Genomic DNA, 12,085 nt, shown 5'->3' with positions numbered 1-12,085 from the left:
TGGACATCAAGGTCCAAATTAACCAAAATTGGCTGACCTGATGGACTGTTGGGAATTTGAGGTCAACTGTCCCAAATGATAATACCAGTGTCTTAAACACTGCCTTACATATGGCTAGGTGAAAGTTGGCTCCATTGTGAAGCATCCAGCTTTTCAAAATTCTCCACCGATTGGGGTACCTCTGCTCCTTGAGCAGCTGAACAAGCAGTCTATGGATTCGGAAGGCCAGGTAGTTCGAATCCATCCACCAGAAACCTTGCAAATGGTTTTCTGTGGTTCACTTTACAATTTAGGCAAATACCTTACTATAGGTCACAGCCAGTTCTATCCAAATTCTCTTCTTTCCTGACAGATTCCAATTCCATCAAAGATGCAGCAACTCTGCTTAAATGAAAAGAGCTGCACTGAAGGTGATCCAAACACTGTCTTTTTGTACTATGTGTGCAATGATGGTTCACTCTGGAACGATGATATATCATGTCTTCAAGTTTTATTACAAGAACGATGTTCTACTGTTAAATGTCTTCTTGGCAATTACTGAGGAACAGCAAGTCCAACCGTAACAACTCTAATGTGATTGTAAATAAACGTCATACATTCTAACATATAAAAAATAATGCACCACAAAGCAATTACTTGAATGGGACAAAAATCTGTAGATGTGATTCACATGTACAGACAAACAAATTACTACAATTTCAGAAGAATTGAATGATTTATTTAAGACAAAGACCTTCACGAACTGAGCAAGTCAGTAACGCATTGGTCCACCTCTGGCCCTTATGCAGACAGTAATTTAGCTTGGCTTTGACAGAGTTGTTGGATGTCTTCCAGAGCGATATCGTGTCAAATTTTGTCCAATTGTCATGTTAGATCAACAACATCCACAGCTGGTTGGAGTGCCCTGCCCACAATGCTTAAAATGTTCTCAATTGGAGAAAGATCTGGCAATCCTGCTGCCCAAGGCAGTAATTAATTTATATATCATGGGAAAGTGTGTGTGTTTGTTTTTGTTTCCGCCATATTTGTGACGTCATGGGTCAAAGCAGACGGGCGGGATCGGACGCTTCCGTATTTCCAGCGATTCTTTCTCTTCTATGTGATCTCGCAAGGGCAAAAGGGAATATTTACATCACAGGTGGCATAAGTGGGAAAATGGGTGTAAGAGAACTACAACTATGGTATGAGCACTGCTTCTGTCCAATAGCCACTCAAAATAATTTTTGATCGATTCATGGTCAATCCAGTCTTTTGATCAATTCCTGGTTTGTGTATAAAAATCATACTTGTTTAGAGTAAACAAAAGGTGTGTGACATTGCAGTTCATACTGCCTGGAATCATTGGCCGAATTCAGCCTCTGGATGTCTGCTTTTTCTGTAGTTATAAAACATTATCTCCAGCTACACCTTACAAGGTAGTCAGTTTCACAATAAGCACCACAGCAGACTTTTCATATTTTATTGCATGCCATCACATTCCACGTGTTCTCACCATCCTGTTAAACCAATATCATTCTATATGCATTCATTAAGTATGGATATCCAACTGAATGTCCTGCATGATTTATAACTCCCAAGGAGTTTGACTCTGATCTTGACAGTACAAACCTTTGTGATCACTGTGGGGTGCCATTTTTCCATTTGGTGTTTGTGGTGTAAGTTAATGGTTTGTTTTTAAGATTTCTTGAATGCTGACAATGTCCATTTTGTGAAATTTAACACATATGTCCCACAGAAGGTTGATCTCTGCATCCCCAGACACTCATTTTCTGTTGCTCTCCATATGCACACAGTGAATCACTGGCAGCTAATGATTTTCTGTCATAATTGTTAACACAACACTTTCAATGAGCCTTACTAAAGACTGAACTTGTAACCTCGCACTCAAGAGGATTTCCCGTAAGAAACATGTGGTACACTGTTGTAGGCCCTATTTACACATTTTTTCCCTTCACTCCACCCTTTCTCCATCCCCAAATTTTGTCAAGGCAAAGTAAACTATAAGAAACATATTTTCCCAAGGAAGAAAAACAGGATTTTTTGAGATTTTGAAAAACCAATTTCTTTGCAAGAGTCAATTTCACTGTAGTGTAATGGAGTACTTAATTAAATTACTGCACAGTTCAAGAACTTTAAGGACAATGAGTAAACTCAAAATTTTTAAAATTTGATAAATTTTCTTATTTTGAAACCCAGAAACAAAAAATTGGCAGGGTCAGAAGCCATTAGGGTATGCACAATTTGTTAACGGCGAAAGTAAAGCCAAATAATTTTAAAAATCAGAAATTTTGGACATCAAGGTCCAAATTAACCAAAATTGGCTGACCTGATGGACTGTTGGGAATTTGAGGTCAACTGTCCCAAATGATAATACCAGTGTCTTAAACACTGCCTTACATATGGCTAGGTGAAAGTTGGCTCCAACTGTCAGTTCAAGAAAAAAAAAAAAAAAAAAAAAAAAAAAAAAAAAAAAAAAAAAAAAAAAACAGAACAATATGTAAGAAATATTCCTTACAACCACCAATATGGTTGGTACACTTTTGTACAGTAATTAATTTATATATCATGGGAATGCATGGCAAACAATATAATAAGGACTTTGAGTAAAATTTGTAGTAGTCCCTACTCACTTGTCACCCACGCACATTTAACTACCCTTAAATCTCATCATGAGAGCCTTTAGGGATTTGGAAAGAGTCAAAACACTCATTCCATTATTACTTGCATGGATTCTCAAGGGCAAAGGCGAAGATGATGATGAAAAAAAAGTAGCTACTTGAAGAAATCTACAATTTTTTTTTTCAGTAACGGTCTATGTATTTGGTTTGAAATTTTATGTGTTTCAGCAAATAACTAGGATTATATGAATATCCATGAGAGTTAATCCTTACCTTTGTTCTCCCGTTGATAACGTAATGACCCATCTTCCCGTTATTGCTCATTTTATTTGCGAGCATTATAACAGCATCAACTTTACTTATAAGAGTTCCTATGTTTTTGCAGGAGCTTTCTTTGCCATCAATCCAAGTTATCTGGTCTCCACGAATAGTTTTTAAGTCATTTTTACCTTTGTTACTAACTAGCTGACCATCCTTAAACATTCCTGAACTATACATACCAATAACTTCTGACAAGACTGCCATTCCTAGCTCCTCTCCCAAAAAATTGTCCACAACACACACACCGTAAGCATCCATGTCTCTGATAACATTTCGCGACACCTCCTCGAGGATGCCCTGTTGATCTCTATTTGTTCTATGAAGAAACGGTGGGCCGTCAGTTAAACTAACTTCCGGAAAAGACCTATATCCATTAGTATTTGTTGAAGCTGCATACCCCGTGTCTTGAACTGGCATATTAGTTACACTGGCTAAGCTGTTATCCACAGAATTACTTGAAGAGGAGTCTTCAAAATCGAATGTAGGGCTTAAAATTTCAGTTCTGGCACTAAGAATTTCGGTTTCCGAGCTACCTTCGTACGTAATAGGACTCGTGTTCCAGCCTGCCAATGAATTATCTTCTCTACTCTCCCGTGCCCAGTTTCCAATTCCACTGCGAGGGATTTCTGCATTCGGCGATGAAATTATTCCATGATGTATCGCAGCTCCTGAATTGACAGCGCTGTTTTGAAGACAGAATGCCTTATGCTTTTTCCAGTGCTTGGTTTGATGATCCTTCGAGCAATAGTAAACACTTCTGCACCGTGAGCATCGGAGAACACGATCACTTGCCCCACAAAGCTCGCAGTTTGTGGATGTACTCATTTCTTCACTATCACACGCAAAATTTACGCCGACATGACTCTTCCCTTCATTTTTTCCCCTTTTTTTTAGGCTCGGACTACGCAGATAGATGTTCAGCTGGAAGTTCTTAGGTAAATGTTCAGCTGCACACGAATTGAACAATAATCACAATAAAATATTTAAACAGCACTAAAATATTTTTTGTCGCACAAAATAAAAAAAATACTCTATATTCTACAAAGAAACGAGTTTCTACTTTCACATCACATCACTCTCCACAGTGTCTAAGATCTATGCAATAAGCAGCGATGACACACCAAACATCATAAGTTATAGTTCGCCGGGGTGTAGAAACTTATATTTTTTCGCTAGAGGCTCCTCCTGCCTAATTTTGGGTTGGGATTCGAATTTAAAATTAATTTCACTTTAACGGGTACGTGTAATATTATTTTCAAATCGTTGTTTATCCTATATAATTATGGGGTAAAATATATACATCACTGTTCAATGGAGTATTAAATATTTATCATTAAAAAATTAATTAGCTGAGGCCGGGAGTACGCGATTTTGAATTCTAGGTTCCAGTGTTGTTAAAGTGTTGTCAACTAAATGGTGTCGTATCTTTGGTACCATCCACCCAAGGGGAAACTATGTGCAATTATCTCTGCCGTTGATTCGTGTTTAGTGATATCGACGCAGGAACTGCGGATAATAATAGTGTGAAAAGTATTTGCTGAGGAAAAATGGCTACTGATAACGAAAAAAGAAAGCTTGTAGATCTGCGTGTAGTAGATTTACGTTGTGAACTGGAAAAACGTGGGTTGGACAAGACCGGCGTGAAGTCGGTCCTGATTCAGAGATTGCAGAAGGTGAGTGAAGTATGGCGTCATTGGATTATTTCAAATTTTGTTGTGAACTTCCACTAATTCAGTTTTCACCTTTTTTTAATTTTAAGGTCCTTAAAGAGGAAGGACATGATCCAGAGGAATATACCTTTGAGTCAGAAAAGAAGACGCCTAAGAAGACATCTAGTAAGTATATATATGCGTGAATTTCCATACTGTGCGGCGTAAAATGGCGATCGTGTCCGTAGTAAATGTTACTAAATTAAAGTCAAGGATGGTTTGACTTCTTGCACTTGCAACCGAACATTTGCACCTATAGTTTTAAATAGTTGGCTTACTTGGCGTGTCCGATTGCATTACGTTCTGGTCGTGTTATCGGCGCGATAGTGGGCGACCACGCTCCCTTCTTTTCCCCAAATTCTTTGTTGAGACAGACGGAAATCTGGCATAGATCTTGGTCTGTTACGGTAACTGTAAGATCAGTATCATAGTCAGAAAGTTGTTTGTTACCAAAATTTGTAGCTTACATAATTCAGTTGTACTTATAAATGAATAAAACTGCAAGAAAAACTCAATGAGTACAGAAACAAGAATAATTTGGCACATATCAGGTTTGGTAAACGGAAATACGGAAGCGTCCGATCCCACTCGTCTGCTTTGACCCATGACGTCACAAATATGGCGGAAAAAAAACACACACACTCTTTCCACAAGAAGCCTAATGACATTAACGGGACAAGCGCGGGAAATGGGGTGTTTTGGGTGGCTGGCAAACTAAATATAAACAAATTTAGACGCCTTGCGTAGCTACAACGTGTAAGTGAAGACAGCCATGCATGAATACCCACCCACCTCCCCAGGGGTCGTAACCCCTGCAACCCATAGAAGATAAAGATGCTTCAGTAGCTGATTAGTGTTTTTTGTCTTTAAAAAAAAAATCTCACGGGATAGAACGAACAGATCAGAAAGATAAATATAATAAACTAAAACAGAAATTCGAGGAAACAGATAATTAAAATAAGTAATAAGTGTTTTTAAATTTAAAAAAAAAATCTCACGAGATAGAACGAACAGATCAGAAAAGTAAATAAAATAAGATAAAGCGGAACTGGAGACAGCCACACTCAAACCAAACTCCGCGCCGTCATGACGTCACACACGACACCCTTACGTCACGGGTCAAAGCCGACGTGTTGGATCGGACGCTTCTGTCGACCCTGGTAAACTCTTGGACCAAGGGGAAAATGTGTGTGTGTTTTCCTGGTTTGAAATCTGACAGTGATAAGGGTTAGTGGTGTGCTGACCACTCGCTCCATGTAACGTAACATTCCATGAAACCATTGGCAGGTCTTCATTGCAGCAAATAAATTTAAAGATGTTCCACATTTTGTGTTAAAATAATATTGCGAATTTCCATTAGGGCATGGCTGCTGGGAAGGAAAAAAATGTTACACAGCTCATATTAGAATATTGTGTATTCAGCTAAATCTGATTAGACCTACGTTAATCCAGATCTACTTTGTGTACAGAGTAACTACTAACAGGTTGCATCTAATAACAAAATTTTTTATTCGAATTCTATTGCGTAACAAGATAGTAAATCCTATATTTGAATGCTTATATTGGTGTAGTGCAATTTACGATTGAGGATGATAATAGTTCAGTAAAGGTATGTCCACCCAATGCCTCTTTCGTTGCGCACACGGGAATAAAAGGACATGCCCAAAAATTTAAAATTTGTGGGAAGAACGCATGTATGCATGGGTATTTTCATGTCCACATGTTGCCTCATTGTGAAGCAGTCTGCTGTGAATCCCCTTCTTTGCTTGGTAGCGTTTATTGTAATGAAAAGGCAACAGAAAAAGAAAATTTGGAAGTGACTATATGAAGAAATATAGAAACTACATAGGTATGAGAAATGCAAAAATGCTATCTTTTTGTCTGCAATTTTCAGAAGAAAGTCGCAACAAAATTTTAGATTTTCTCCTTGGGAGATTGTAGAGATAAGGCCAAAATTAAATTTTGTTGGCTAATTGTCGACTTGCATACTCGTTTCAATTATTTGGTCCTCAATTCAAAACAAAGCATTTCAACTGTATCAAATTTATAATTTGTAATGTGCAATAACTGTAATTTATTATTTGATTGTTTTATACCTCTTTTGACTGTGGGGAAAACCCCAAGCTTTTGATTATTAGAATATTTTGTTTCCATAGAATATTCAAATTAATATCTGTAAGCACTCTCCTCATATATAGGCCTAATTAAGATTCATTCCATATCCATGCAACCCTGTTGCATACTGGATCAGTGAAACACACACAAATAATTGAAAGTAAAAGTGATTTTCCTGAAACTGACAATTATGTGGAGGTTAATTTACTTTCAATGCATCATTTGCATTCAGTCATGAAATATGATACATAGATTAACATCCTCAGACTCGACAAATTTGGGAATATGATAAATGCCAGAATCCACTAGAATAGAGGTTGTGTTTTTCAGATTTGTGTTTTATGCATCATCGATGTGCTGCATTTTTATTTGTAGTGTTTGTTGAAGAGCTGCACATACCCATCATTTCTTTTGTTCAGATGTCAGGCTCCTCAGTTATTGTTCTTTTAAGTCACAATAGCATGAAATTTGTTCAGCATTCATATAAACTTTTCGTAAATTTTTTGATTACACTTCTCAGTTTTCTTGCTTCGAGGCTTATGGTGTCTTATTCTGTACAGAAATATGATCAGATACTTTTTATCTAATACATGATGCTCAGAGCAACACCTCATGCATTTTTAGTCTAATCTTGATAAGTGGGGTTTCACACAACTTTTTTCTGTGTCTGTAATCACCTATAAACTTCCGTATGCATCTTTTACAGTTAAGACATTATTGCATATAAATTGCCTTATAGCATCACCTCAACACATTACACAAACATATTCATAAGGGTGCTCTATGTACGGCCTCCATTTCCAGAAAATAATGCGGGCACAGATGCACGTGCATAGTTGCACTGTTGGAGTTTGTGCTTGTGCAAAGCTGAACACAAAAAGACATTCTGTGGGTGCACCTTAATTTTTGGTAATCAACAGCTCTAAATAAAGTAGTAAGGTCATTCCGTGTCAAGTGGACTGCTTTTCAGTGTCTCAGCTTGACCCTTTGTGAGTGTAATGAAATTTGAGTAAGTTCGACAATGCCTTGGGTGGAGGTGTATGAAATTTCAGATTTATCTCTAGATTTCATTTCTATCCATTTTCATAAATAGGGATTCAAAGTTCGCACCCCTTATGCACATGCTTAAATGTGAGCTTTGAATAACTTTCATGAAAAGTACTCCTCACTTGCAAGCATCTACTTTGTGTAGTTTAACAATTTTTGTGCTGAATGTTACTAATTAGATTTTTAAATACCCCTGGTGACAGCTGAACTACTTCAAAAAATGACAGATAATTTATTAACCAGCCAGGAATTTGTGATCCGACACTCAGTGCCGTGTTCTTGTACTTTTTGTTCTATAGCCTCTGTCCTCTATCTAGATCTATCCACAGTGAAGTGTGTGGCAGAGGGTGTGTCCCACTGTAAAAGTTATTAGGGTTTCTTCCCGTTCCATTAATTTATAGTGTGTGAGAAGAATGATTGTTCGAAAGTCTCTGTGCATGCTGTAATTATTGTAATCTTATTCTCATGATCCCTACACGAGTTCTACATAGGATGTTTCAGTATATTCCTAGCAGTATATTCCTAGAGCCATCATTTAAAGCTGGTTTCTGAAACATTAATAGACTTCCCTGGGATGGCTTATGTCTATCTTAAAGAGTCGTCCAGTTCAGTTTCTTCAATATCTCTGTGACACCCTCCCACTGAACAGGCATGTGACCATTCATGCCACCCTTTTCTGTATACACTCAATATCCCCTGATAGCCCTATGTGCTATGGGTCCCACACACTGGAGCAATATTCTAAAATCGGATGCACGAGTGATTTGTAGTCTGATAGCACTTCCCATGTATTCTACCAATAAACTGCAAGTCCACTACCTGCCTTACACATGATTGAGTCTATGTGATCATTACATTTTGTACTGCTACAAAGTGTTACACACAGGTATTTGTAAGAGTTGGTAGATTCCAACTGTGAATCACTGGTAATATAATCATAGGACACTGTTTTTAATTTAGTGATTTTCACAGATTCATATTGTACAGCAAGTTGTCAGTCTTGATACCATTTTGAAATCTTATCAAGATTGACTGAATATTTTTGCTGCTTGTTTCAGACAGTACTTCATCATAAATAATTGCTTCTTCTCCAAATTGTCTGAGGTTACTATTAATATTGCCGGCAAGGTCACTAATATAAAACATGAAGAGCAAAGGTCCCAACACACTTCCCTGGGGCACACCTGATGTTACTTATACTTCTGATGATGACTCTACATCAAAGATAACATGTTGTGTTCTCCCTACTTGAAAATCCTCAATCTAGTCACAAATTTCATTTGATACCCCATATGATTGTATTTTTGATAATAAGCATAGGTGTTGTACTGTGTCAAATTCTTTTTGGAAATCAGGAGATACTGCTGCTACTTGACAGACTGTCTTGATCCAAAGCTTTCGGTATGCCATACTAGAAAAGTGCAGGTTGTGTTTCACAAGATAGATATGCTTGGACTCCATGCAGGTTGGCATTGAGGTCATTATGTTTGAGCTTAGTGTGTATTTTAAGGTTCTGCAACAAATCATTGTCAAGGATATTGGACAGTAGTTTTGTGGATGTCTTCTACAACCCTCTTGTAAACAAGTGTGACCTGTGCTTTTTTTTCTCTCTCCAGGACACTGTGTTTTGTTCAGGGGATGTGTGATAGGTTATAGTTAGAAGAGGGGCTAACTCGAGTGCAAATTCAATATAGAATCTGATGGGGATTCATCGGGCCCTGGAGCTTTGTTTAGTTTTAACGATTTCAGATGTGTCTGAACACTACTGATACTTAACACTTACTTCACTCATCTTTTGAGTGTTACGAGGATTAAACGGGGCAATTCTCCAGGGTTTTCCTTTGTAAAGGAATGTTTGAAAACTGAAACAAGATTTCACTTTTGCTTTTGTACCTCAATGTGAGTTCCTATCTCATTAGCGATTTACGAGATGTAATTTGGTGCAGCTAACAACCTTTACGTATGAACAAAATTTCTTCTGGTTTTGTGAAAGGTTGTTTGACAGTATTCTATTACTGTAGTCACTGAAGGCTCCATATATTGCCCTCTTGACAGCCAAACTTGTTTCATTCGTCATCTATCTATGTTTTGTTTTACATCTATTATGTAGTAGTCTGTTTCTTTAGAAGTTTGCTTATAGTTTTCTTATATCATGGAGGATCCCTTCCATTATCAACTGTTCTACTGGGTTCATATCTATCCAGTGCATGGTCAATTATTCTTTAAAACTGGAGCCATAGTTCCTCTACATGCTCCTGCTCTATGCTCAAAGTTTCAAGTTCCTCTTCGAGATGTGACACTACTGTTTTTTAAATCTAGTCTACTGAATATGTAAATCTTTCTTCCTATTTTACGTACTCTTTGTACTTTGATAATCATTGTTGTCACAACTGCATCATTGTCACTGATACCAGTTTCGATGTGGACATCCTCAGATCAGGTCTATTTGTTGCCATTAAATCCAATATATTTCTGTCATGAGTGATGTTCTGAAATATCTGTGCTAGGGAAGTTCTCAGAGAAGGCATTTAGCAATGTTTCACAGTATATCTTACTACACCCATCACTAACAAAATTGTAATTTTCCCAATTGATTGTTGGATCATTAAAGTTCCTACCATTGATTACAGTATAATTGCGGAACTTACATGCAAGTGAACTGAGATTTCCTCTGAATTATATGGTTACATCAGGAGCTTTGTCTGGTGGGTGATAGAAGGAAGAAATTAACCATTTTTATGCCCACCCCTCGTGCTGAGTCTTACCATGTCAATTTCACATTCAGCTTCAATTTCTATCTTGCTAGATTTGAGTTTCTTGCCTAGTGTGTCAAATATGCCACCTCTATTTCTCATTTGCCTATCCAACAGTGGAAAATCTGGGATGGAATGTACAATATTATGTAAAGGAAAGTTGTCACTCATGATATAGCGAAGATACTGAGTTACAGATAGGCAAAACAAAAAGACTGTCACAAATAAATAAAGCTTTCGGTCAGTAAGGGTGTGTGTGTGTGTGTGTGTGTGTGTGTGTGTGTGTGTGTGTGTGTGTGCGTGCGTGCGTGCGTGCGCCCACCAGACAAAGCTCCTGATGTAACCATATAATTTAGAGGAAATCTCAGTTCACTTGTATGTAAGTTCCGCAATTATACTGTAATCAATGGTAGGAACTTTAATGATCCAACAATCAATTGGGAAAATTACAGTTTTGTTAGTGGTGGGTGTAGTAAGATACGCTGTGAAACATTACTAAATGCGCGTGCAAGACTGCAATCCCTGGCAGTGGAAACCACTCTTCACAGCCGCCATTCCACCATCACACCCAGTCTTTTTACTTCTCTCCTTTTCTGCTGCCCCCTCTCCCCTGCTCTCTGTCCAACCTGCAGCACTACGCTGTCTGCTACCCATACTGTACTCTCTCTCCCCAGCCAACTCCTTACCACCACCCAGTCGCCACTCCCATCACGCACTGCTACTGCTGCTCTCCGTGTGGTTCAGTTGCCTGATACTGGGGTTGTGTGTGTGAGTTGTGTTTGCACAATTTGTGACAAGTCTTTTTGTTGTGCCTATCTGCTTTTCTTTTCATAGTATCATTTGCCTGTCCTTTAGATATAGACTTGAATTTTCCCAAAAAATCTCACTGCCACCAGTTTCTGGTTTCAACCAACTTTCTGTATCAAGTATTATGTGAGGTTCACAGTTCTTCAGGAGTGCTTCAAACTCTGGCACTTCGTTGCCAATGCTTTGGCAGTTAACCATTAGGATTTTAATACTCTCGTGGGGGAGGCATTTCTTTTCGTCTCAGGCTGATACTTTTGGGTTTACTACAACTGTCGTTACCTGAATTTGATGAAGATTTGCCCAATCTAAAAGATCCACGTGTGCACACCACACAGAGTCAGCTATCTGAGTAGCAGTCTCTCATGTGTAGTGCACACCTTGCCCATTTAGGTGGGACCCTACTGTTCTAAACCCTATGGTGCAAGTCCAGGAAGTTACAGCCTTGCTGGTGGAAGAACCTTCGAAGTCTGTGGGTTCAATCTTTACACTCGACTCGGAACCAAAAGGCCGCAATCAGTTCTGGGAAGAATTGTAAATTGTGAGTGAGCTCCATTGAAACTCCATGTATAAGGCTGGTCTTCTCAACCTTCTCTGCCAGTTGCTGAAATGACCCACGTATGACCCCAGAGCTCAGACAACAGGCATCATATGTTCAAACATACTCCACAATCTGCAGTTAGGTGCATCCTGTTCCATGACTGGCTGCCAGAATAGC

General features: G+C 38.4%; 2 protein-coding genes across 3 annotated transcripts in view; one reads left to right on the top strand and one right to left on the bottom strand.

The window, feature by feature from the left end:
• LOC124607959 (egl nine homolog 1) overlaps positions 1-4,026 on the bottom strand; it is a 63,179-nt gene extending 59,153 nt beyond the window's left edge. Inside the window, exon 1 of the mRNA XM_047139947.1 lies at positions 2,892-4,026. Coding sequence (XP_046995903.1) covers positions 2,892-3,764 — 873 coding nt within the window. The 5' untranslated portion in view covers positions 3,765-4,026. The remainder of the gene's footprint in view (positions 1-2,891) is intronic.
• Positions 4,027-4,402: 376 nt separating this feature from the next.
• Positions 4,403-12,085, top strand: part of LOC124607891 (scaffold attachment factor B2-like) — a 211,848-nt gene continuing 204,165 nt past the window's right edge. For both annotated transcript variants that reach the window (XM_047139942.1, XM_047139941.1), the window contains exons 1-2: positions 4,403-4,612; positions 4,699-4,774. In XM_047139942.1, the coding sequence (XP_046995898.1) occupies positions 4,487-4,612; positions 4,699-4,774 (202 nt within the window). In that variant the 5' untranslated portion in view covers positions 4,403-4,486. The remainder of the gene's footprint in view (positions 4,613-4,698; positions 4,775-12,085) is intronic.

Source organism: Schistocerca americana, chromosome 1, assembly GCF_021461395.2.
Source record: "Schistocerca americana isolate TAMUIC-IGC-003095 chromosome 1, iqSchAmer2.1, whole genome shotgun sequence".
NCBI lineage: Eukaryota > Metazoa > Arthropoda > Insecta > Orthoptera > Acrididae > Schistocerca > Schistocerca americana.
The sequence above is the reverse complement of the archived record's forward strand: the minus strand, read 5'-3'. Positions and strand labels throughout refer to the sequence as shown.